Here is a 27753-nt window from a genome sequence, read left to right as displayed (position 1 = left end):
AATATTGTCATCTACTGAGCACTTACTACATGGCAGATATTAGAGGAACAAGAAGGATTAACAGGTTCCCCAGTTCTTCAGGCATTTGCAATCTAGTATGGGTAATAGATATGTAAACAAATAAGTGAAGTATTACAGAGCCTGAGAGAGAGAGAACACAAGTACATACAAATACATATGCACAAAAGGACACAGGTATGTAGGTGCACACACATGCACACAAAGATGCACATGTGCACGCTCACCTACATGAGAGCACACACATGCACACATGCCAACTACTGCCAACTGATGAGCCACATACAGAGCAAGAAGAGACTACGATCACTGAACTAGCTCCTACAGGCTTGCCAGACAAGACAGGGCACCAGGGATTTCCAGGTAATTAAAGAGTGTGAGCAGAGGCATCAAACAACATCTATGCGTTTATTCATTCAACAAATGTTGATCAAATGCCGCCTATGTGCTTGACACAGTTTTAAATACTGAGATACATGCAGTCCATGAGACTGACAAGGCTTTTGCTTTCACTGAGCTAACATTCTAATAGAGGAGACTAACAATAAACCCACAGTTGGATGCAGAAGCCCAAGCGCCATGAAGAAAACACAACAGGTAAGAAGGCTCGAGTGAGCTGGGGGCGGGTAGGCCTGATGGAGTGCAGGGAACAGAAATACGGTCAGAGCAGGAAGGAAACACCACGCCCCGCCCCAGCTTTCTATGGGGGAGGATTTCCCTTACACCCTCTTACCTCTTGCGCCAACCTTTTCTTCCTCAAGGGTGTGGAATGAGTAACCCGGCTGGCGCTAAAGCCAACACGGTCTACGCCCCTCTCCTTGGATAGGGTTAATCTATAAAATTTTGAGCAGGGTTAGCAGGGATTTGGGCCTCTTCACACAGACAGGTGCCTGTAGACTCAAAACTTTCCTGCAGGTGGCCTGCGACCAAGCTAGACTGGGGAACAGGCAGGTGGCAAGTTAGCACATTGCCCTCAGTCACACAGCAGCATTCTGGCCCCCGTCTGCCTCAATACTCTTGTCCTATTTCTCAGTGGGCTTGGAACTTGGGACGGGAAGAGAACTCTTGTAAGATAAAAGTTTTCATAAGATGAAAGCCTTCCCTCCCCTAAACGGACCTCAAAACCAAATTAGGAATCACTATCCTTATCTATCAAACCTAATCTATCTGTCATCTTAATGGAAAAAATCCCTCCTATCTCTTACTTAATAGTTCAAAAAAATTGCTAGACTGAGAAGTCTCGTCCCAAAGACAAATTCAATACAGTGAATATTGGGAGTGAGGTGAGAAAAAGGATTATTTTGGTGCCAGTATAAAACCCAGGGGTATATGCTATGGTCAGTAGCCACAAAGAGGAAGATGAGGAAATGTGAAGATTTTAGATATTCTTACCTTGTGACTTTATATCTACATTAAAAAGAAAACCACATTAGGAAAATAATTTCTTGAGTTTATCTTTTCTTTGAAGAACTGAACAACATTTCCAATATATTTACACACTTGCCTCAGAATTTCCTTGGGAGATAGAGTGAGAATACAAGGTTGTCATGAACAAATATTAATGTCATGGTTACTATCCGCAGAGCTCAGTTGTGAGCATTAGAGAATTTTTTTTTAAGAAGATGAAGAAGAAGATACATGGTTCCTATCCTTGAAGGGCTTAGCCTCTACCTAGAAAGCCACTCAGGCCCCCAAAGCAATAGACACCAAAAAAGGAAATACAAGAGCAATGTCAAATGGATGGTAAAGATTTTTTAAAATGCTTCAGGAGTTCAGAGGGAAAAAAGCATCTGTTGAAACTAAGAGTCCTTACAATGCTTTCATTAAGGATTGTATAGATGAGAAAACATTACAGAAATGTGAAAGCCCCAATCGCACATCAGTAGAGAAACTGCAATTAGAAACTGCCTCTCTGGTCCAAGCTCCCAGAAGATGAGAAATGGGTATTGCCTTTCTTTGTGCAGTCCTACTGGGCCTGGCATGGCAGGCTCCACTGGTAGGTGTCTCCTCAATCTGCAGTGTATTAAATGAGCACTCTGTTTCCCTGGATTTTACATTGCTCCATGTCGCTACCCACACATTTCAGCCAGGAGCAGCTGACCATGATGCACGGGAAGTATCCTCCCCACCAGGCCGTTCTGACAGAGCCGCTGTGCCACAGGGAGGATGAAAAGCACAGACTCTCCACCTCCTTTCAATTGCTAAGGCAGGCAGGTGCTGCCAACCCTGCTGACCCATTCAGAGGCCTGCAGAACGGTCCTACAGGCATTGCCTTCTCTCTCATCAAGTCCCAAGATGGACCGGGACAGGAGGCAAGTGTTAATAGCAGAAGTAGATAGTAACAATTACGAAAACCACATTCTCCGCATATCACAGGCCCCAGGAGGGGAAAGGCAAGAGTGGATAAGGTGGGAAATAAAAGAGGGTATCAGGGCTGCCCTCATCCTGCCCAGGATACACTGGCTGTCACAGTCATTATATGTTTTCTGGCAGCACAGTCATGTTGCTATGGAACCAATGCATGTCATTGCCACCTGGCCTCTAGCAAATAAAATCACAGTGCTGGCAAGAGCATTTCCCTGGATTTCCCTTAAAGAGATACCATTGATGGTGACTGCTGTTTGAGCTTAGAAACAACAGCAGCATTGTTCCCAAGACCCAGCCCCATTGCATACTATGAAACTGAACCCAGGGACTCATGTTTTACAAGGTGTATGTGCATGTGGGGGCCAGCTTCTGAGCTTCTTTTTAGGAAAAAAAAAATACTCATGGCTTCTATCTGTGTTTAGTTTTTTCTTATTTGGTAAAAGCAAACGGCTTGGATAATCAAATATTGGATAATTTTGGATAATCAAATTATTATCCAAAATTTTTGGATAATAATTTGATGCCCTCTTGAATGTCGACATCAAACATGACCCCAGAAGGAAAGCAAAGTAGCCACAAGCTTCTTTCATTCCTTCACCATTTCGTGCCTCAGACCCTTCTCTACCAGTTTATTCTTTACCCAAGGAATCCTATGATGTAGGCATGGAAATGGACATTTCTTCACTTTCTCGAGGCCCTTAATTGCCCCCTTCTTTTAGTCTAATTAATCTCTTGACTCTAAAGAGACCTTTACATTCCCCAGACAGCAACAGGTGTCAGTGACCCACACTGTATCGTGGTGAGCTCTGAGAATAAACCTTTTGGGCTTTTCTCAGATAAGACAGGAAAATGGAAACAGGAATGCCAACTCGTGTAGACCCAGCTCTGCGGACAGGAGAGATCAATATTAGGGTAATTCAGCAGATGATCCCTCACAAATCAGCAATCTATGTTCTATATTCCATTTAATATGTTGGTAGAAACCAATTATGTCTGTATCTACATAAGGAGATGATCAAGTTCCACAATAATGACTCTTAATTAGGAAAGAAGACAAAGTGATTAAGTTGACAAGTTGGATAAAATAATAAACACAAGCTCTTAATGCCACGCTTTGACCACTCCCTAGGTGAGATGAAATGTTTTGGAAATAAGCGCACTTAGTTCACCAACCTAAATGAACACAATTTGAAGCCAGATTTAACCTAGGATGTCTTAAAAAAAAAAATACACAATCAAGTCTACCTTCTGGGATTCTAACTGAGAATCCTGTTCTTAACTTCTCTCCATCTTATCGCACAACTGCACTCTTATGTAAAAACCAACATAACTTTAAAAAAATGAATAAATGGGGCCGGGCGTGGTGGCTCACGCCTGTAATCCCAGCACTTTGGGAGGCCGAGGTGGGCAGATCACGAAGTCAGGAGATTGAGACCATCCTAGGTAACACTGTGAAACCCCATCTCTACTAAAAATACAAAAAATTAGCCGGGCATGGTGGCGGGTGCCTGTAGTCCCAGCTACTCAGGAGGCTGAGGCAGGAGAATGGCATGAACCCAGGAGGCAGAGCTTGCAGTAAACCAAGATCACACCACTGCACTCCAGCCTGGGCGACAGAGAGAGACTCCGTCTCAAATAAACAAACAAATAAAATAAAATAAAATAATAAATGTTTCTCAAAAGTCTCTATGACTGTAGGTCAAATTTGTACTTCAATATAGGAACCCTGATGGGCATTCTTCTGCAGGTGCAGACGACCGCGAGTCGAGTGTGTGGGTCGGCAGCTGTACTGCACACACCTGCAGGTGTACCGTGACTTCTAGCTGCAAAGCAGATGTACCACCAAGTCTCAGCATGTGACAACGTGGCACTGCAGATGCAGTGGTTTGGAAAGGGCGCAAAGGAAAATAAGCTTTCTCAGATGACGTCCGTAACAGAAGTGTTCTGGGTACACTCGCTCTGCCAACCCCTTTACTTAGTAGCCAACTATGATTATGAGAAAGTCAAATAGTCTATCAGCATCAGTCTTGACCCTTGCCTTAGGGGTGATCATTGTTAGATGACCAAGACCACTTTAAGTTGAACTACCTATAATTCTACAGCCTCAAAAAGAATCTGCAGATTCCAAAACCAGTCTTGTGCAGGGCAAACATCACGCAGCTAGGAGCCAAACACACCTGTGTCATAATCCCAGCTCTGCTACACTCCATGAAGCCCCACAAAGGTGATGTGAAGCCTTTGGGCCTCAGCTGCCTCATCTGTACATAGGGCCTTTGCCAGACAAGCTCTCAGGTCTCATCTGGGGCTCACATCCTATTATTCTTGGTCATGGAATTCAAGAGACATCACAGTCACTTGAAGAAATTGGATGGTTCCCCCTTGCCCACAGCTGTACTTCTGTGCACCAGTTGCTGAGAGAAAGAAACTTCCTCTCTGCGAGCTGGACAAGGCAATAGCAATGAAGATGACCTCACAAGAGGCAAAGCATGTGAACACCAAAAAGAAATGGCAGAAAAAATCTACAAGGGAAACCATCCTCTCCAAAGCACCCAGTGATGAGGAGAGTCGATGACCAGGAAAAATACCTTGGTTCCAAGCATGAGAAAACTAGAGAATGCATGCTGTCACACACTTTTTCTTGGCACATCATAGTAATTGGATAACATTTTGATGTGGGTAAAAATACAGGAAAGATTCAAAGGATCACTCACCCTATGAAAACAGCAGGTCGATTTCTTTTCACGAAGAAAATGGTCTAATTTCTTTGGAAAACTGGAAGAGAAAAAGAGATTTTTTAAAAAATTAATAACTCCATTTTCTAAATCAGTCCAAATGAGCAGGCCTAGAGGTGATAAGAAATTTCAGCCCCTAGCACTTTGGCCTTTATTAGGTGCACAATAAATGTCTGAAGAACAATAGATGCATGATTATTTGGCTGACTATATGAAGTTTAAAAGCAGAGCTTTGAACAATCAATACGTAGAAAACAATCACAGGCATGATTCATTTATCATGAGATGTATGGTCCTTGTGACAAAGAGTCCATATTGTGGTGCCCAAGAAATCAATTTTTTAGGTGCGTTTTTTTAAAATGTCATGTCCTCCATGCCCACCATGATGCTTATGGAAGAAGCCTTTTTTGTACTTTTTTTTAAGTAATGTTTCTGTAGAGATGTTGCCCAGGCTGGTCTTGATCTCCTGGCCTCAAGCGCTCCTTCCACCTCGGCCTCCCAAAGTGTTGGGATTACAGGTTTGAGCCACTGTACCCAGCCTTGTTTCGTTTTCTGGGATAGGGTCTTGCTTTGTCACCCAGGTTTGTCATAGATCCATGCCCATTTTATAGTTGGAAACCCTGAGGCCCAGGGGACTGAGCCACTTGCCCACGTGCATACGGTTGTGAGTGGCAGAGTTGAGCTCAGACCCTGGGATCCTCCCTCCAAAGTGCCTCTCATGGGGGAATTCAGTGACCGTGGATGGGGGTGCCATCATAGCTCACTGCAGCCTCAAACTCCTAGACTCAAAATCCTGCCTTAGCCCCCAAGTAGCTGGGACTACAGGCATGTGCCACCACACCTGGATTAAAATGTTGTGTTTTTTCTTTATTTGCAGAGATAGAGTCTTGCTACATTGCTCAGGCTGTGAAGAAGTCTTAGTAAATAACCAAAGTACCCCATTCCTGCACTTTGCTCTTTCCCAAAATGGTATACCCACAGCTTCACTCCCCGCAGTGATTTGTATGTAATTAGGCTCATATGGGAATGTGGACTTGGCAGAGGGGCGCTGGAGGCCACATATCAGGCTGACTAAGTAATCCCGTGAGGAAGCCACGGTGTCTGAGATACTGACGGGTCAAACAAAGTGTGGGAAAGAACAGAGATGATGTGAATGTTGGACAGAGGAAGCCTGAAAGACAAAGGGAGATAAGGGAGCGACGGCAACAGACTGTTTAATCTACACCACACAAGGAACTAAGTTCAAGATCCAACTCAACAATAATTTCCAGAGACTATTTTAAAGACGCCTTTGCAGGCTTAAGAGAGGCTGTGAGGCAAAGCTATTCCAGCTCCTGACGTTCTGTGGGCAAGTTGAACAGGATTCCAGAATCTTTGGGATTCATTCTACGAGCTGTGGAAGGCCACAGCCTTCCCGCCCTTTTCCTCAGAGGACGTGGACTGCATGTGGCCACCAAGGCAGGATAGAGCTTCTTCGGGATGGCCCACCAGCCTGTAGGAAGATTCCCAGACTCAGTTTCTCAGAATCTAAAGGGCACTCCTCCAAGTCCCACAGAGCAGTCCACAAGTATTTAACGTGACACTGACTATGCAGTCGGACTATCCTAGGCTAGGTGGGGCTGCAAAGACAAAGGTTATGCTCCAATTGAAAAAACTGCCAGAAAACCATGCAAACATTGAAAAACGGTAGATACTGACAAAATCTCTGAGTCTCTTCTTTGTTTTAAAGCAACACTTTACGATCCACTCACACGCATTGACCTTTTCATCCTAACAACAGACGAGATGTCTACGGTACGAATTCTTGAGACCACAAAGATAGATTTCAAAGTCAGACCTCAGTCTGAGCCTCAGCTCAGTCACAGAGGAGCTGTGTGGTTCCAGTCACTTAAACTCTCTGAACCCTTTCCTCATTTGTATAATGGCAATAACGATACCGACTTCATAGAATGTTTCTAGTTTTTAGTGTGGCATTTGGTACGCAGAAGAGACTGAATAAAACCAAAAGGCATTATCACCATTTGGCACAACACGTTCATATATCTGTAACAATGGAGGAAAGACACAGGAGACGCTTTGGTGACTTAATAATTCGCCAGAATGTGACTGGGCGCGGTGGCTCACTCCTGTAATCCCAGCACTTTGGGAGGCTGAGTAGGGTGGGTTACCTGAGGTCAGAAGTTTGAGACCAACCTGGCCACTATGGTAAAACTCTGTCTCTACTAAAAATACAAAATTAGCTGGGCATGGTGGCATGCACCTGTAATCCCAGCTACTTGGGAGGCTGAGGCAGGAAAATTGCTTGAACTCGGGAGGTGGAAGTTGCAGTGAGCCAAGATCATGCCATTGCACTCCAGCCTGGGCAACAAGAGCAAAACAAACAAACAAACAAACAAACAAAAAACAACAAAAGAATTACCAGAATGTGAGTACCTGCACCGTATTCCCCTTTTCCTCACCCCTCACAAGTAGATGAGACAAGTAGCCATATGATCCAGAAATCCTACTGCTGGGTATATACTCAAAAGAAAGGAAATGAGTATATTGAGGACAAGTCTGCACTTCCTCTGTTTGTTGCAGCACTGTTTACAGCATCTTAGATGTGGAAGCAATATAAGTGTCTACCAACAGATGAATGGATAAAGAAAGTGTGGTATATACACACAATGGAGTATTAGTCAGCCATAAAAAGAATGAGATCTAGTCATTTGCAACAACATGGATGGAACGAGATCATTATGTGAAGTGAAAAAAGCCAGGTACAGAAAGACAAACTTAGCATGTTCTCACTTATTTGTGGGATCTAAAAATCAAACCTACTGAACTCATGGACACAGAGAGTAGAAGGACGGCTACCAAAGGCTGGGAAGGGTAGCAGGGTGTTGGAGGGGAGGTAGGGATGGTTAATGGGTACAAAAAAAGTAGTTAGAATAAATAAGATCTACTATTTGATAACACAACAGGGTGACTGTAGTCAATAATAACTGTACATTTTAAAATAAAGAGTATAACTGGAATGTTTGCAATTTAATGGATAGATGCTTGGGGGGACAGATACTCTATTCTTCATGATGTGTTTATTTTACATGTCTGTATCAAAACACCTCATGTACCCCATACATATACACACCTACTATGTACTCGCAAAAATTTTTTAAATTAAAAAAAAATTACAGGACTATGCAGTCAAAAAAAGTGGATGAGACAAATGAGAACAAAATAAAACTATTTACTGTATAATAATTAGATAAACAGAAAAACTCAAGTAATACAAATCCACAGAAGTCCCACCAATAATCGCTATTAACATTCTGGTTATATGACCCCAGACTCTTTCCTATGCCCAAGTATACAGAGTATATTGTACATATACATCTAGAAATAAATCTACATATAAACATACAATCTATTTATAACATACTATGATAGTATTCATAGTACTTTGCTGTCTGATTTTTTTTACTTATTAATTATATTGAAAATCTCTTTTAACATCAATAGATGCATCAACATCATAATTTTTGAGGACTGCAAGAGTATTGCATTGAAGGACTGAACCAATAAACATTTATTTGTTGAATTTACAGAGTCTACCAAAGTGTCCCAAGTTTATAAGAAATGACTACATATTGTGGTAGCATGTGGTTTTTTTTCTTCTACATTTTTCAAGATTGAGAAAGGCAGGCTGAATAAATATAAAAAGCCTTAACAGCAAAAAAGTGTTTTGGTTTGAGTGGGTGTAGCGTAGAAGAACACAAACTAACACATATACCACAGGGAATAGAATCACACATTAGAATATTCAGTAGGTGGCCGGGTGCGGTGGCTCACGCCTGTAATCCCAACACTTTGGGAGGTCAAGGCAGGTGGATCACCTGAGGTCAGGAGTTCAAGACCATCCTGGCCAACGTGGTGAAACTCCGTCCCTACCAAAAATACAAAAATTAGCTGGGCATGGTGGCAGATGCCTGTAATCCCAGCTACTCGGGAGGCTGAGGCAGGAGAATCGCTTGAACCCGGGAGGTGGAAGCTGCAGTGAGTCGAGAGTGCACCACTGCACTCCAGCCTGGGCAACAAGAGTGAAACTTCGTCTCAAAAAAAAAAAAAAAAAAAAAGAATATTCAGTGGGTGTCCAACATATTGAAAAAGGACTCAACCTTAAAGACTCGGGATAAAGGGTGAATAGGGATGGCTAGATCAAGTATTAAATCATTAAGTCTGAAGTCAAGCAAATGTCCTTGTTTTCGGCCCAATTATGGTAGAGTTACTTAATGATACAGAGAAAAAGTTAACTGAAAACTGTATGATCTTGAGGGATCCTAGAAATTAAATCACTATTTGAAGGTGAAAACGTAAAAAAAAAAAAAAAAAATCAGGACTTACCATATTTCTTTAGAAGGTATCAAAAATTAAAATGTTCATTTGGTGTTAATATTTCTAACCCAAGTTCCTTCTCAAAGAGAATGGTTGGTTTGCTAAAAATATATGTGATAGGATTTGCTGAAGTCACATGACACACCCTTGCCCTCAATTAAGGGTGCCATACCTCCCCAGCGACTAGTGACACTCCAGGAAAATCCCACTCTTTAGGGGAGCCTGCGGAAGTGAGTGTATCCCTGCAATGGGCAGAGTGTGTGGAAATCATGTCTCCAGTCATGAAGACACGAATGCAGTTAACCTTTTCTGAGTATCCAACACTGCTCCATGAATCAGGCAGCAGATAGGGCTGGCAGAGAGCAGCAGAGGGAGAAAGAACACACAGCAGCAGCAAAGAAATGCCACAGGAGACAGATACTGGCTGCAAAATCCTGGCGAGATCAAAGGTGGAGATGCAAAGTAGAGCAACACAGAGTCTGATCTGTGAAACCAGGGTGCATAACCAATGGTAGGTGACAGTCCCTTACAACAAATGCTCCCTAAATGCTTCAACCCTGGTCCAGCTGACGCAATTTTTAAGGGGAGTGGTAATTTGTGGTGGGGGTCATGCTCTTAGAAAAAACATGTCTATTACATTTTGACCATGTGAAATAGAATCAATGTCAGGAAAAAAGAATACAGACCTTAAATGTCAGCACTGGATGGAGTCAGAGAGAGCATTTCTTAGACAATTCACTCTAGGCACTTACAAGATCATGGAATATGAACTGAGCTACTTTTAACAAATCTCTTTTCCTGGTACAATTCAGAAGCTGGTGAGATGTTTCTAGATCTAACAATGAACTTCTTATAGGGACAGAGTTTTTGCTTTGCCCAACTCTCTTGTAGTCACCGCTTTTCCATGAGTGAGCAGTAGATGGTCAGGCTGTGTTGTATGCTATATAATGGCTTTTTTACACCATCAAGACTAAATCTTGATGGGTGTGGTGGCTCATGCCTGTAATCCCAGCACTTTCAGTGGCCGAGGCGGGAAGATCACTTGATGTCAGGAGTTCAAGACAAGCCTGGGCAACATGGCAAAACCCCGTCTCTACTAAAAATACAAAAATTAGCCAGGTGTCCTGGTGCATGCCTGTAATCCCAGCTACTCAGGAGGCTGAGGCAGGAGAATCTCTTGAACCCGGGAGGTGGAGGTTGCAGTGAGCTGAGATCGCACTACTGCACTACAACCTGGGTAACAGAGTGAGACTCCATCTCAAAAAAAAAAAAAAAGACTAAATCATACATTGCTTCCAAAGGTAGCTCCATATCCTTTGAAGGTATACATGGGAGAGTCCATAACATATCCTGTATTCCAGATCTAGCCATAAAACCATGTGGTTTAGATTCTAACATCCAAATCTAATTGTGTGTCTCTGGTAAAAATGACTTGTCCAGTAAAGCTGTGCTGATACTATATGTTCCACAGTTACGTTATCATCATATTTTCAGACTAACTGACTTTTGGAAATGTTGTCTTGTCATTGTATTGTATCATCCTGAGTAAGCATTAAATTCCTTAATATTTGCAACAACCATTTGCTAAGTGGCTAATTTGTATGAACACATTTTTATCTATTATCTCTAATCCTGACAAAAAATCTCTGTAAAATAGGTTTTATTAGCCTCATTGTACAGATGAGGAAAATAAGGCTCAAGAAAAGCAACCTAACCAAGGTCACCAGTAAGTGACAAAGCTAGGTTTGTCTGGGTTTCACGGCCAAAGAGAAAAGATGAGCTCCCTGGCAACATGCACGAGAGATTAAAGTCTCGATACGTAAGCATTCTGACAAACAAAAGATAAGCACTTGCGGCCGGGCACGGTGGCTCATGCCTGTAATCTCAGCACTTTGGGAAGCTGAGGCGGGTGGATCACCTGAGGTCAGGAGTTCGAGACCAGCCTGGGCAATATGATGAAACCCCATCTTTACTGAAAATAGAAAAATTAGCTGGGCATGGTGGTGTGTGCCTGTAATCCCAGCTACTTGGGAGGCTGAGGCAGAAGAATTGCTTAAACCTGGGAGGTGGAGGTTGCAGGAAGCTGAGACTGTGCCATTGAACTCCAGCCTGGACAACAGAGCAAGACTTTTTTTTTTTTTTTTTGAGGGTAGCAAGCGAGGATGTGAGAACAAAAGTTACCCATGACATTCAGTGGAGAGTTGTGTATTAGTGCCCAACAGGTGCCAGGCAAGCGTTCTTCAGGCAGCACTGCAGGACCAAAGTGCTGACAGTGGCAACGGCACAAAATGTAGCCTTGGCAAGTCAGTCTAACAATTACTTTGCATCATTCTGATTATGAGCCACAAGCATGCAATCAACAGCATAGAGACAGTCTTAAATGATCTCCATCAGCATTTTACTTTAGTTATCAAAGCGTGGCAGATTGAACACACGTTCATCTGACCTAAGCGCAATGTTAATAACCCAAACACAAAGAATGTGCAGGAATAATAATGGCTCAAGAGCACCGGCCTTGCTGGGGGCCATTGGTTATAACAGACGTATTTTATTTTATCCAACTTTTTTCATTTATTACCTCAGAATAGATACATATTATTGCGTGTTTCTCGTCGGATAAATTTATCCACAGTCTAACTCAATTTAAATTGAGTTAGGACTTCAGTGAGTTTACAAATTCCCTAAACTTACTATGGCATGACGTGCATGTCTCCACGAGGAGCACTTTTCACACTCCACAGTAAATTTTTGTCGTACTCATCTTCTCCACTAAATTGTGACCCAGCTCTGAGAGCCTGGATTTTACATCATTTATCTCTGTGTAGCAGACATTCAAAATACGCAGAAATGAATGAATCCTCAGAGAATCATAAATAAAAGGCATGCTTATTGAGTCCGTGAATGTCCCCAAGTTGGAGAAGACACTAGCATTTCAAAGAGCAACATCTGAATTCCAAAATTTGTCTAAAATTGAAAAGACGATTATAAATATATACCATGAAATTTGGTACATATCTGTTCTTAAGGAATTAAAACATATAAATATAAAAATAAGGAACTACTCCTCTGATATTGACTGAAGAAAATCATTTTCAAAGGGACTCTTATCAAAGCTCTATTTTCAACATTCAAGCTTAAAATGTAAGGGGCAGACAGTATTTTGAGAATGGTTTTCAAGGAATGTAATTAAAATCAACATAGGTTGTAGAACCAGATCCAGAAGAGAAATACTGATTGCTATATTTCAGGGGGGAAAAAAGGTCAAATTGTCAAAAAGTAAAGAAAAGGGCATGAAAGTTTTCAATACTGTCTCAATGCCCATCACTTCACTCACAAAGTGAAGCAGTAAGATTCCATGAAAGGGTTAAGGGTTCATTTTGCTTTTAGATAAACATTGTATGTGGAGCAAAAGGTAACCTCTTGTCAGATTCATCCATTGTCAGAATCTTATTTGCACTGTACAAAATGACTACTCCACCGTTTTACTTAAGAAAACATCTACACTGGGACCTATGAGAGGGTGGAGGTGGGAGGACAAAGAAGATCGGGAAAAATAACTAATGGTTACTAGGCTTAGTACCTGGTGACAAAATAATCTGTACGACAAAGCCCCATGACACAAGTTTACCTATATAACAAACCTGCACACGTACATCTGAACTTAAAATATAAGTTAAAAAAAAAAAACACCACCTACATGTAGATGTCAATCAGGTTTTATGATTTCCTGGGTGTCTGTGTTCATGGGTGGGTATGAGTGTGTGTGTATGTGCAGGATTTCTTTCCCATTATCTCAATGGGTATTATACATAATTTTTTAAGTCAATGCTTAATACTCTTCAACTGCCAAAACATATCATATAAACTCTTCAAAGACAGTGTCCATACACCTTAACAAGTCCTCTAACAGCTAGCATAAGTTTACTGTATACATGGTCAAGGCATTGAACAGAATTTGTAAAAAAAAAAAAAAAAAAAAAATCAGCACATCAACAGTATCTCAAAATTCCAAAATTGGCAATCACTGCCTCAGCAAAGCTGCACCTCTGACCTGGAGACAGAGGGGAAGAGAAGCAGGAAACTACCTTTAGGGTGCCAGGCAGCAAGTTGCCTGCGGTCTACGTTTCGGGGCAGGTCCTCTTCCATAACTCCTCTCACCACAGCTAAAGATCAGAGCTACTTCACCAAAGGTTAGTACAAATAGGAAATATCACAGGGGAAAGGCAGGAGTCAGATTCTGTGACTTTAAAAAGTTCAACCCAGGCCAGGCGTGGTGGCTCACACCTGTAATCCTAACACTTTGGGAGGCTGAGGCCGGTGGATCACCTGAGGTCAGAAGTTCGAGACCAGCCTGGCCAACATGGCAAAACCCTATCTCTACTAAAAATACAAAAATTAGCCAGGTGTGGTGGCAGGAGCCTGTAATCTCAGCCATGCGGGAGGCTGAGGCGGAAGAATCGCTTGAACCTGAGAGATGGGAGATTTCAGTGAGCCGAGATCATGTCATTGCACTCTAGCCTGGGAAACAAGAGTGAAACTCCGTCTCGAAAAAAAAAACAAAAAACAAAAAACAAAAAACAGCGCTACCCATGTTAGAAACCTTTTGGTTACATCTGGTAACAGCCCCAGTGATGCTAAGAACATGAAAGCCATTGCCCCAATCAGGGTCTATCTTATTCAATTAATACTTAAAACAGTAATATCTACTACATAAGCTTTATTGTTTTCAAAGTGAATAGCTTGCAGTCAACATCACTACATTATATATATGGTTTGTAAAATAGTATTTCTTAAACACCTAGAACAGCCAAAGGGCAGCAAACTTTTTCTACAAAAAACCAGAGAGCAAATGTTTTAGGCTGTGTGGGCCAGACAGCTCTGCTGCAACTACTCAATCTGTCATTGTAGTGCAAAAGCAGCAATAGAAGATACTCATACAAATGGGCATGTCAGTGTTCCAATAAAACTTAATTTACAGAAACAGGCTGGGGTGATATTTGGCCCACGGTCCATAGTTTGTCAATACCTGGTCTAGAATATTATCACACTGAACAATTATAAGATGGACTCTCAACTTCCTTCCTTTCCTCTAAAGAGATTATTTTTCTTAGTGAAAAGTTAGATGACAATATCATACAGTATCCAAAAGCAGTCAGTGGTGTATTCTGCAGCATCCACCACTGAACCTCATCCACAATAAGCAGATATGGGCAAATCTTAGAATGCCAGGTGGAGTTTTCCAGAGTGGTAAGTCTCTACATATTCATCTCTGCATTACATATGTGCAAAGGGAACAGGCTGCGCCATGGAACCCCAGATAAATGCTAAATAGCCTCTTGAAGCAGTGTACTATCTAGGAATGCAAGAAGACTCTTGAGCAACAATAAAAAACAAACACCTTGATTAAAAAATGGGCAAAGGACTTAAATTGAAATTTCTTCAAAGAAAATATGCAAATGACCATTAAGCACATGAAAAGACACTCAACATCACTAATCATTAGGAAAATGCAAATCAAAACCACAATGACATACCATTTCGCGCACATTAAGATGGCTTTGATTAACAACAACAAAAAACAACCCCCAAAACAAGAAAATAACAAATGTTGGCAAGGATGTGGACAAACTGGAACTCTGTGTACATTGCTGATAGAAATGCAAAATGGTGCAGCTGCTGTGAAAAATACCATGATGCTTCCTCAAAAAATTAAAAAATTACTACATGATTCATCAATTCCACTTCTAGGTATATACCCCAAAAAACTGAAAGCAGGCACTGGAACAGATAATTGTATTCCAGTGTTTATGGCAGCGTAATTCACAATAACCTAAAGTGGAAGCAACCTAAGTGTCCATCAATGGATGAATAGATTAAAAAATGTGACATATATGTGCAATGGAATATTATTCAGCCCTAAAAGGGAAGGAGATTCTGACACATGCTGCAACATGGATATGCAGTTTTGCTTTGGGAATATGAAAAGTTCTGAAGATGGATGGTGGTGATGACTGCAATATAATGTGAATGGACTTAATGCCACTGAACTGTACACTTAAAAATGGGGAAAATGATGACTTTTATCACAATACAAAGAAGAGGAAGAAGACCCCTGTGATCACTTGACCTCATAAGGGAGCTTTTCAGGTGATCTTTTTGGATCAAGATACCCGAAGACATTTCAAATGAGAGTTGAAGCTTGAGAGTGTTGGTTTATGGGAGGCAGCTGATGAACTGTGGCCTCCTTTGAGTGTTCCAGGAAATCAGCTTCCACATCTGGCAATCATTGGACTGAAAAAAAATATGAGAGTTCCTTTGATTCAGAGTGAGCTCTCACATGAGATTTGTAATACGGCCAGAATGCTTGCAATATCCTTTTCTGAGTTTTACAACCTCAGAGATTCCATTTGACAGTGGACCAGGAGTAAAGTCACTGATAGGAACAAAAGCTACGAAAATTTACCATAACTGATGGAGGGGCATAAGAAAGGGCAAAGAGGTAAAAGAAATCCCCATAATTAAGGCAAAGCCAACCTATCTTTCAGGATCACAGTGAAAACTCACAATCTCCAGTTATGAGCAAGAGGAGTCTTCTTCTTTCCCTAACCCTATTCTCCTTCATCACGCACATGACTGCTTTTAGGTGACTTGTTTGAAAAGTAAGCTCCTTTGAGTCTAATTTGGCATAACACTTAACACCATATACCATGCACAAGAGATGAACTCATGGAAACTGTCCCTATTTGCATAGCACTCTTCCCTGGATTACTCAGGTATCATCCTTGCAAAAGTCAAAGTGATACAGGGTTGCATTACCTACTACAAGCAGAATAATGTTGAGTCATGGTTTCTCAGCTGAAGGAAAATGATATCATTTCTTCCTATATTCTTGGTAAGAATCAGAAGATACCTCCAAGCCAGCCCAACCATAAATCCTACGACCACATATATATGACACTGACGATGACCTTCAGGTGACAACAGGTTTTCCCATGCTGCCAAAATAAAGTAGAAGGCTGCATAATGGTCTAGTACATTTGAATCATGCACTTCCAACTCAGTTATTGAGAATGGCCATTAGAGGGTCCGAAATAACCTGGTTAAGCAAAATATTTTCTGACTGTTAAAGAGTTTTAACCAATATGCAGTAAAATGCAGTTTTCAATCAGGGGCACACATCTCTACTGCAACCATTTTTTGACAGTTTTTTTAGAGAATTGAAAGCACCGAATAAAAATGTGGACATACGAAAGACTGCTAGAAGAAAAAAATAAATAAATTCAGGGTAAGAGTATATACTAGATATTTAGATAGCTGAAGCCAGTGATATGTGGAGAAATGTTTAATAAAAGTGGGAGGGGAGAGAGGACCCCTGATTTGTAGCATTTGCAGACTTCTGTAGTGTAAACACTCCCACCATGGCCAATTTCAAGGTAGTAACATGATGTCAACCTGCTCCCCAAATTCCCGAACATTTAATACTTGGCTCATAAAAGTGCGTGCAAGCTGGCTCCACCACACCACTGGTCCATTTCCTCATCCCACCAAGAGCAGTCAACCCTACTTCCTACCTAAAACAAATCCAAGAAGCAAAGTCCTTCATTATTTTTAGCATCCTTCTTATCCATAGATATTTAAGAGACTATCTGTTCCCACTTCCATGTCTTTGCTTCCAGCTGCCTCATCTGGAATAAACCTTGCTAAGTCTGCTCTTGTATAAACAGCTTTCTTTGAATGCTCTTAGGCTAGGTCCCACCAGCCCTTCTGTATTCAGATTTTCCACAGCACTTCTCTGTTACTGTCCTGTCATTTGATTCTAGAGGATAGGGTTCTGTGAGGGCAGGGCATCTGCCCACAGGAATAAGCACAGCACCAAGTCTGACCTGGAATGAGCTGAATAAATGAAATCTGTTGAGTTGACTGACCGGGCGGATTTCTGTCCAGTCTGCCACAGTGAGCTAGGCTCCTCCTGTAGTGAACTAGGATTGGTGACGGACTAAAGTGAATCTGTAGCATGAAGATTTCACAGGGCACTCACTATTGCACACACCAAACTTCCACAAAAGGAAGTGGGAGAGCTAATATGTGTTGGACATAAAATTTCTGCAAGCCCCAGTACCCAAAACTTAGTTCTTAACACCGTTCTCCAATAAAACGAACCAGTGCTCTTTGGAGAAATGGCTGATTCTAGTACTGCGACAGGAAATATCCAAGATGAGCATGGAGTGTCTTGTAGTGTCAGAAAGTGGGAAAATGCTAAATAGATAAATCAATACCCCTCAGTGATGGGGGCACATCAAAGGGGACAATATTCCTAATATTTCTCAAAAGGCTGCCAATCGCCAGAACTAAAACAACCAGAGCAACAAAATAAACAACATGGTACTGGATTAGAACCTAAAGTATAAAATAAACACCCATGAGTTCATACTGATATAAATAAATTTTAAAAGGGGAAGAAAACACACATCTCCTGCGCAGAGGAATTCTAAATAATTCATGCAGATGTTCTGCCCTTGTAGAGGTAGAGTGTAAATGCCCACTCCTTAAGTGTGGGCTGCGCACAGTGACTTCCTTCCAATGAGTAGCACAGTATGAAAAACGGTGTGTGTGAGTGTCTGTGTACAAAGAGTAACTTTAAAGCTGACAAACCCTGACACACACAACCTCAGCTCAGGTGATCAAGATCAACAGCCCGTGATAGGTCACATATGATGTGATGAAAGTGGCAATCTGCTAATTTTAAGGAGTACAGACTAATGATTTTGTGGACTGTCCCCTCAATTTGGGTTTTTCTGGCCAGGCGTGGGGCACTTTGTGGGGCCAAAGAGGGTGGATCACTTGAGCCCAGGAGTCTGACACCAGCCTGGCAAAACCCTGCCTCTACCAAAAAACAAACAAACAAACCAACAAAACAGAAACAAAAACAAAATTAGCTAGATGTGGTAGCCCATGCCTGTAGTCCCAGCTACTCAGGGGGCTAAGATGGGAGGATTGCTTAAGCCCTGAAGGTCAAGGTTGCGGTGAGCTGAGATCGTACCACTGCACTCCAACCTGGGCAACAGAGTGAGACCCTGTCTCAATAATAATAATAATAATAGTTTATTTTATTATTTATTATTTATTTATATTATTTATTCATTTATATATAAATAAATATATTTTATATATAAATATATTTTTATATAAATAATAGATTTTATATAAATAATATTTATATATTTTTATATAAAACTATTTATTATTTATTATTATTTTATAAATAAAATAAAATTTACCTAAAAGCAAGAACTAAAGCCAATATTTTATTTTGATTGAGTAATGATACACATTAACTAGCCTTGAAGGGCACTGACTAAAACATGATGGACTACGGGATGGACAGATGGCTTGATACCTGACAAAGCAAATAGAGCAAAATACTACTTGCAAAATCTAGATGGCAAGTCTATGGGTGCTCACTGTGCAATTCTTACAATTTATTTGTATGTTTGCAATTTTTCATAATAAAATGTTGAGGGAAAAGTCTCTCATGAACAACGGTGCCCAGTCATAGAAGAGTTTCCCAGGAAAGATTTATTCAGCCCAAATATGCATGTATCTGATTTTTGGGGGACATCTCATTTAACAAAAAATTAGGTTCCTGATTTCTCCTTTTAACCTCTTTTACAGAAAGCTGTCCCCCTTAGCAGTGAAAGGCAGCACTTTTGCCAATGCCTTGCAATTAGGCTATTAACAGACAAAAGGCCAATCTTTATTAATTAGCAAAAAGCCATATAGGATATGAGCTCTAGACTCTGCAGAGCTTTATATTCCACATGGACCCTCCAATCATTTTTGTGGCTTGGACGGATTTCAGCACTGGTACTTGTCATGGTCAAAGATACATCATTATTGCTCCAGTCAATAAACGCTTTCGTTAAATAGCACATTTATAACACATCTATTTGTTTTACAATTTCCATAAACTTGGTTATTTACTCATTCTACCTTCAACTCTTACTTGGCCTTAGGTAACGTAAAATCTCTCTCTCTTTTTTTTTTTTTTTTTTGAATAGGAGGTTTTTCTTGAAATAGGAGTTAATTAAATGATTTAAGGAAAACGTGCCTCTTCTGATTCAAATATGAGATTATCTTTTATAAAAAGTAAAATCTATTTCAGAGCATTTTAAGTGTGCATCAACTGTCCCTGAATTCCGATGCTTGACAAATTCATTAGCGCTAGCAAATGTTAAACCTGTCTAGAGTATTTCCTTGCTATTCTACTCAGCAAATCAATGGCTTCGCCAACCACCACAGGATAAAAGTGTGTGTATTCTGCCAATGTGATGCCACCGACAGGGAGAGCCAACTCTGCTCACCCTCTGAGAAGGTCTCTAGTGCTTGAGTGGCTGCCTATGTATTAGGATCTTCTGGCCGGGTATGGTGGCTCACGCATGTAATCCCAGCACTTTGGGAGGCTGAGGCAGATGGATCACTTGAGGTCAAGAGTTCAAGACCAGTCTGGTCAACATGGTGAAACCCTGTCTCTACTAAAAATACAAAAAATTAGCAGGATGTGGTGGTGGGTGCCTGTAATCCCTGCTAGTCGGGAGGCTACGGCAGGAGAATTGCTTGAACCCAGGAGGCGGAGGTTGCAGTGAGCTGAGATTGCATCATTGTACTCCAGTCTGGGCCACAAGAGTGAAACTCTGTCTCAAAAAAAAAAAAAGAAATAATGTTCTAATTGAAATACAACCATGATACAGGCAAAAAACAGACTTTGATTTGGGAGGTAAAAATGTGTCTTGGCCTGGTGAGGTGGCTCACACCTATAATCCCAGCAGTTTGGGAGGCCAAGGTGGGCAGATCACCTGAGGTCAGGAGTTCAAGATCGGCCTGGCCAACATGGTGATACCCTGTCTCTACTAAAAATACAAATATTAGCCAGGTGTGGTGGCAGGTGTCTGTAATCCCAGCTACTTGAGGGGCTGAAGCAGAATTGCTTGAACCCGGGAGGCAGAGGCTGTAGTGAGCCACGATCGTGCCACTGCACTCCAGCCTGGGCAACACTCAAAAAAAAAAAAAAAAAGTCTTACATCTCAAGAATGATATGGTGATATGCGCGGACTGCAGACCACCATCTCCCAACTTGATCATGGTCAGCTTGCTGGCAACTTCCCAGATTAGTACATTTGGTGAAACCCTTTGTAATAATAATTAAATTCCTTCCACCAGCACAAGAAATATGTCCACTGAGAATAGGAATTTCCTTTCTCTCTTTGCTCTCAAGACATTCACCACCCAGGACAGTGAGAGGCTATAAGTGTTAAGGGCACCAGGGGCAGAGCCAATGCCTGGGTTTAAATGACCTTGGGCAAATCACTTAACCTCACTGTTCTCAGATATAAAATTTGCATAATAAAGGTTGCGAGGATTAAAGGATTAATATATTACAAAGCACTTAGAACAGTATTATATGTGTTTGCTTTTATTGACCAACATACAAACAGCTGACTGCTATTCAATGATTCCAAAATAATAATAATAATAATAATTACTATTTTTCTAAAACTGAGACAGAGTCTCGCTCTGTCGCCCAGGTACAATGGCACTATCTCGGCTCACTGCAACCTACGCTTCCTAGGTTCAAGCAATCCTCTTGCCTCAGCCTCTCAAGTAGCTAGGACTACAGGCATCAGCCACCGTGCCTGGCTAATTTGTGTTTATTTTTAGGAGAGATGGGGTTTTACCATGTTATCCAGGATGGTCTCAAACTTCTGACCTCAGGTGATCCACCAGCCTCGGCCTCCCAAAGTGCTGGGATTACCGGCATGAGCCACCGCGCCCAGCCCAAAATAACTATTCTAACCTATCTTCTCCTCACTACTTACCCCCACTATCCTTCACCTGCCCACCCACTCTAAGTCTGTTCATTTAGACTTCTACCTATTCCCATGCAGAAAGGGCCAGTTCAGCAACAGCAGGGATGTTGGCATGTACGTTTAGAAACTGTTATCCGCAAGGCTAACGTGTTGATCCAGCTTAAATGTATAGCTAATGATTCATTCCCCTTTTCCTTTTATAACAAGGGTTTTTTTGAATGCAGATTTTATCATGACGCTTACTTTCTCTCTTCTCTTGTATCAAGCATCTTTTCATCTTCAGCTCTGTCCCACCCCACTGTTGAATTTTTTTAAAAAAGAAAAAAGAAACCCAGCCAACTAGCTCAGAGGCCCATGTATTTTGCTCTGAACTTCACACTGACAATATACACAGTCATGGCAGTGACTGTATTATACACGGTCATGGAAGTGACGGAGAATTGGAATCTAATGAAAAGAGGTAAGAGGGGAGCAGAGAGATAAAGGAACCCTTGAAAATCAGCCCCAATGTCTCACCCAGATCTGGGAGGCCTCAGAGCTTATTGATACAGACTGTGTCTCTCACCAAAGGGCATGCAATTTGCTTGCCATCATTTCTTTAAAACTATTAGTCACTCTCACACCGATTTACCTTTAAACAAGGACATTCTGTAACCAGGGATCCACCTCTGTGGCTTAGTCATCAGATCAGCCTCAAGGTCACCGGCTAGAGTAACCTGATGAGAATTACCTCATTCACCCACTATAGAACAGTTCTATCACCGATCAATACAGGACGCCTCTGCACAACATCAACAAAACCTTCTCAAGGGGGCACCCTGCATGCATCAGAAACAAATTACACCCTTAAAGGCAGAAGACACATGAAGGCAGAAAGATCCTTTCTGCAAAGCAAAGCCTTTGTTTAAGTCTGAGAGGAATGCCAATCCAACCTCGAAAAAAGGAGAAAAGGAGAGGAAAGAGGATCCATGTCACAGAAACAGAGTACTGTTCAGAACTCTTCTCTTGACATGATATTTCCCCTGCCTTTCCACTTGAACACGGGATGCATCTTCTGGGGAAGAGAAAAATGGAAGTGCAATGACAAGGGACTGCAATGCTGAGAATCAAGAAACAGAATTTCACAGTGCATTGGTGAAATCACCAATAATAAACATTACAGAGTGCTTACTCTTTGTCAGTACCTTAATTATTATCATAATTATTTTTGGAGATGGAGTCCTGTTCTGTCACCAGGCTGGAGTACAGAGGCGTGATCTCGGCTCAATGCAACCTCCGCCTCCCGGGTTCAAGCGATTCCCCTGCCTCAGTCTCCCGAGGAGCTGGGACTACAGGCGCGCGCCACCATGCCTGGCTAATTTTTTATATTTTTAGTAGAGACCAGTTTCACAATGTTGGCCAGGATGGTCTCGAACTCCTGACCTCAGGTGATCTGCCCTCCTCGGCCTCCCAAAGTGCTGGGATTACAGGCATGAGCCACCACGCCCGGAACTGATTCAGCTCTCCCAACAGCCCAGTGAGATGAGTTATATTATTATTCCCATTGTACAGATTGGAGTACTGAGGCACAAGAGGGTAGGTAAAGTGCCTGAAGTAACACTGATAAATTGACTGCAGTAGGGATTCGAACCCAAGTAGTTAGGCTCCAGAGTCACTATATTAAACTGCCTGGTTAAGAACAGCAATAATACAGAATGTCAGGTTTGTTTTGTGTTTCACAGTTTACAAAATATTTGCACATGCTTTTCCCCTCTGCTTGGAATGGCTGTCTCACGTATTTACTTAGGAGTTTCTCTCCCAACAGAGCCTTCTACTGAAAGGTGTTCAATACCGTGTTCGTAGAGTGAAGGTATGAATAACTGACTCTAACTAATCCTTAAATTGCTGTGGGAGATAGGCTGAGAATATATGATTAAACTTGTTTTCAAATAAGGAAAATGAGGTTCGGGAAAATCAAATGACTTGTCTAAGGTCATACTGCTTTGAATATGAGCTCATCGTAACTAAACCAGTGGTTTAAAACACGTTTTTTAAACCACAGGACCTTTCTAAAAAATATATTTTACATAGCCTCAGAATATCACAGAGCTGAAGGAGAAGCTGCCCCAGTCAAGAGAGGCTGAGGGCAGCCCACAGCCCCAAGGTTTATGGGGAGCCTCTGGGGCTTGTGTAGGTTGGGGACTCACTACTGTACCACACTACCAGGACACCTGACCCAGCCCTGCAACTCTCAGAGAGGGTGACTAACCACACCTTCATGTCTCACCCATTTACGACTCTGACCCATGGGGGAAGGTAGAGGATTAGCATTCTTTCTCCTTCCACCCCAGCAGAGGGACCTGTTCTTAGCCTCCCTGCTTGCGCATCTCTTTCTGTTTCTTTCTTTGGAGCTCTTCTGTATTTGTTCCTTTTTCAGCCCCGAGGGCTGATCACTGGAAACAGGGCAACCTCTGTTGACCTGGTTTTTCATCACCAGCCAGGGCAGAAGAAGTCAAAGTGTGCTCAAGGGCTTTGCATGCTGCTCCCTAGGACTGGACACCTTTGAGCAAATCTGGGATTCTTCCAAGGGGCAGACTTCATTCCACAGTGGTAGAAAAGCTGGCCAGGGAGAGAGAGCAATTTTGCAAGGCACAGTACTGCAGTTGGACCTGTATCCTGACACCGCCAAATCAGAGGAGGCAGAAAGCCCTGAGTGTTACAGAACATCTCAGCTAGAGGGGGCCTCTAAGAGCCTTCAGTCCAGTCTCCTCACTTAATGAACAGGGAAATTGTATCCTGCTAACGCAAAGTGACTTGGTCAAAGCTACATAGTGGCACAGCTAAAACTCAGGATTTCTGACATCTTGCCCCTGAGCACCAAAACTCTAAAGACAGGAAGTAGGATGTGAACTACAGAAGTAACCAAAGGACTTTCTGGTGATGTCAAATGATGCAAGACAGCAAAATGCTCAAGTTAGGAATAAATTGATAGGTGCATCTATTAAAACCATCTCTTAAGTCCTTCTGGGGGAAAACGTCACCACCAAGAATTACTTGAAGGCTTGTCAAGTGCTTTAAGGCGCTATAAAGGCAAGACGCAACACTGAGAGACATTAAAAACAGATAACCTTTTCCCCACTGCCTGAGTTGCTCTTTGAGCACCTAGTGGGTGAACAGAGGAGGGAGAAGCGCCCAGGCTTCCAATGGGCTCTCTGAACAGCCACATGGTCATTAGCATCCACAATCTGCATTCACTCCAGATGAGATTTCATCACCGCATCCTATTTATTCATTCCTTAATATAAATCTAAATTATGCTCTTCAAATAGCAGAGAGCACTAGGCTTCAGTAAGGGGAAAGAGAAACGATCACATTAAGAGACGTGCTGCTGCATTTTCATCTTCTCCCTCCCCTGTCACTTCGGTCTTGACAGCCTTAATTCACACAGGCCTCACGGAGCCCTTCCCCGGCTCGTCCCAAGGATCAGCAAACACACGGCTGTCTTAGTTTTTCACGTTGGGGCTCTCTCTAGAGGAAAAGTACGTAGCCTTCCACATTCTCAACTACTGTGGGAGTCCAAGGTGTTTGCAGCAGCTGAATACAACTCACAAGTAGGAAAAAGACACTAAGAAATGCCACAATTTTGTTGTGTCTGACACATTCAAAAGACAGTTGTCCCCCCTACCCATGGAGGATCTGTTCCAAGACCCCAGCGGATGCCTAAAACCATGAATAGTACCTATACCTACATCTACTATGTTTTTTCCTATACATATACACCCATGATAGAGTTTAATTTATAAATAAGTCACAGTGAGAGATTAACAACAAAAACTAATAATAAAATAGAACAATCATAACATTATACTGTACTAAAAGTTATGTGAATATGGTATCTCTCTCTCTCTCTCTCTCTCTCTCTCTCTCTCTCTCTCTGAATATCTTATTGCATGGCACTCACCTGTTTTTGTACCATGCTTGACTGTGGGTAACTGAAACAGCAGAAAGTGACACCGAAGATGGGGTGTGAGGGAGAACTACTGTATCAACCTGGATAAGTACACAGGGAACTGAACACATTCTTTCCAGAAGGTGATGCATAAAATCACAGCATGTCCACAAATGGCCTTTGGGAATGACGGGACACTTGCGTTTACAAAATGAGAGACAAGCAAAGCCCAGGGAGCTGAGCTCTGGCCTGGGTCCTACTCATTCCTCCCCACCGTCCTGCGGCCACCACCACCTCTCATTCTGTCGGGGAGGGGACATTGGGCCGAGCACCACCACTTTCCTTATAAAAAGTAATTTATGGTATGTTTTCCCATGACAGGTAAATTGATCGAAGTTTACAGGCAAAAGTATTATTTCGAGCTCTTTTCATTTAGGGATAAGACAAGTCTCTTCCCCCTCTGTGTGTATTTCTAAAATAGTAAAAATTTTAAATGAACATCCTTTATCGGCTTGCACATATGCTAAAGGCAGGGCACATAAGACTCTTATGGGAAAGTATGCCAAGAGAAAAAGAACGATCAATTACATGTGAATTGAACTCCTAAATGTGCCTTGAACCAGGGCATACGTGACAAATTTTATTCAGTAATTCTGTTTGCATGTGTTCTAACCACTACCATTTCAGCTATTTTCCTGGGAAAAAAAAAAAAAAAGAGAGAGAGAGAGAGAGGGAGTTTAAGCACGCCTAGGGCTCAGAGGAATTTAGATGTTTTCAAGCTTTACTACTTGATGCTTTTAGAGCTTCATGCTTGAGTTAAAGATGAACACTTAAAAATTAACTCTAACCTCTGGGTTTAGGGCTAGAAGCCAATGACTTCCCCCAGGGTCACTAAAGATGCTATTTGTTGGCTAGATTTGTCCTGGGAGTACTTACGGGTCTCACAACAAAAGTAACAGGGTGTCACTTCAAACCTAAAGACTCGACTGCAACATGGGAAAACATAATAAAATAGAATAATGTTATCAAGAATCCTTTTTTACTATCAAGTCTGAAGCACTGGAGATGATGAGAGGAATATCGGGGTATTGGGCCATCAGAGAGAAAATTCCAGTTCCGGGTGTGCCATCCTGAGCAAGTCACGGCTCTCCTCTGCACCTCAGTTTCCAAATCAGTAAAACAAGGGAGTTGGTGAATTTCTCAAGTCCCTCGCATGCTCCAGGTCTCCTATTCCACGCTCCTCGTCTTTCTCTTTGCCAGCAGGGACTGAGTGTGTGAGGAAGGTTGTGCCTTTGACCCCAGAGGAATGTGACAACGGCCTTCCTTGCATTGTTCCCACAGTAACCAGAGCCAGCTGTCCAGGCCGGCTGGCCAAGTTGTGGTGCAGGATCACACACAAGTGGGGGCTTTGCTTGGGGGACTCTGCCTCCGGGCCTCCCCCTTCCCCTAGGTCTTTATCTGCAGGTCGGGACCCTCCTGAGAACACAAGAATGGGCCTGCAATCCTTCCTAAATAACTTTCGGGGGCTTAAAATCCTGGGTGTAGCTACAATCATGTGAAACTCCCCCTCATGACAGTTAGAGGATTTGGATACGTGTTCAATGCTCTGAGTCTGTGACCCTACCTCTCGGATGCTGTGGGGTGCCTGCAACCTATAGACAGCAGGTGTTTTCCAGGCGCGTTGGCGTATGATGGCACTAGGATTCAAGTGAGGATGAACATCCAAGATGAGAGCTGGAGTGAGCCACGATTTATAACCATGCAGATCTGAGCAGCAGCGACAATGCAGGCTTTGCTCCTTGCCTGCAGCTTGCATCTGAGATCCTAATAAGGGAGGATCACTGGAAAGTATTACCATTATTTTTAGCTTTTCTAAGGGAGGGAGGAGTTTTCGAAAGGACAAAATGGAAAGGAATTTAGGGCAAGGGTGTGTGTAGGTGGGGAGGTGGTGTGGAAGGAGGCGAGAAGATGAGGAGAAATAAGGCTTTCAGGACAGATAAGCAGCTTCCTTCTCCTTCCTTAATAGACGAGCACAGCCAGGCTTCCAGGCTTATGAAACGCCTGGAAGGTGTTCAGGTCCAGGTATGTAGAGGCAAAGGAGTCTTCACAAGGAAACCGTTTTTCTATGAGCATGGCAAATATGCATTCCACGTTGTGGGATTTTCTTCAACTTCCTCTCTTGAAACATAGCTGATGAGGTCACTCATAGAAGCTTCTTGGAAAAGAGTTTCATAATTCACGTTTGATTTGAAGGCCGCTTTAACTTTCATAGTACCCCTCAAAATGTCCTCTTTGGTCTTACAGAGATCATGAACGTTCCAGATTAATAGGAGATGAATGAATTCTCCTTAAATGACCTTACTATGTTCAAGTAGCAAAGTGGAGGTTTGAGTCCAGTGGCTTCTGGGGAGACAGCTGTATGGGCTAAGAACACATAACATTTTGAGAAAGGATTTCTTGTCTTTTCTTT

General features: G+C 42.2%; 2 protein-coding genes across 2 annotated transcripts in view; both read right to left on the bottom strand.

Moving 5' to 3' along the window:
* ATXN1 (ataxin 1) overlaps window positions 1-27753 on the bottom strand; it is a 458573-nt gene that overhangs the window by 216161 nt on the left and 214659 nt on the right. Inside the window, exon 5 of the mRNA NM_001436892.1 lies at window positions 5097-5157. The gene's annotated coding sequence lies outside the window, so the exon portion shown is untranslated. The remainder of the gene's footprint in view (window positions 1-5096; window positions 5158-27753) is intronic.
* The window catches only part of LOC135970357 (uncharacterized), a 429298-nt gene that overhangs the window by 186886 nt on the left and 214659 nt on the right, over window positions 1-27753 (bottom strand). The window contains exon 5 of the mRNA XM_065543049.1: window positions 5097-5157. Coding sequence (XP_065399121.1) covers window positions 5097-5157 — 61 coding nt within the window. The remainder of the gene's footprint in view (window positions 1-5096; window positions 5158-27753) is intronic.

The sequence above is a fragment of the Macaca fascicularis genome, chromosome 4 (assembly GCF_037993035.2).
Source record: "Macaca fascicularis isolate 582-1 chromosome 4, T2T-MFA8v1.1".
Classification (NCBI taxonomy): domain Eukaryota; kingdom Metazoa; phylum Chordata; class Mammalia; order Primates; family Cercopithecidae; genus Macaca; species Macaca fascicularis.
Note: the sequence above shows the minus strand (reverse complement) of the source record. Positions and strands in the feature narration are given on the sequence as shown.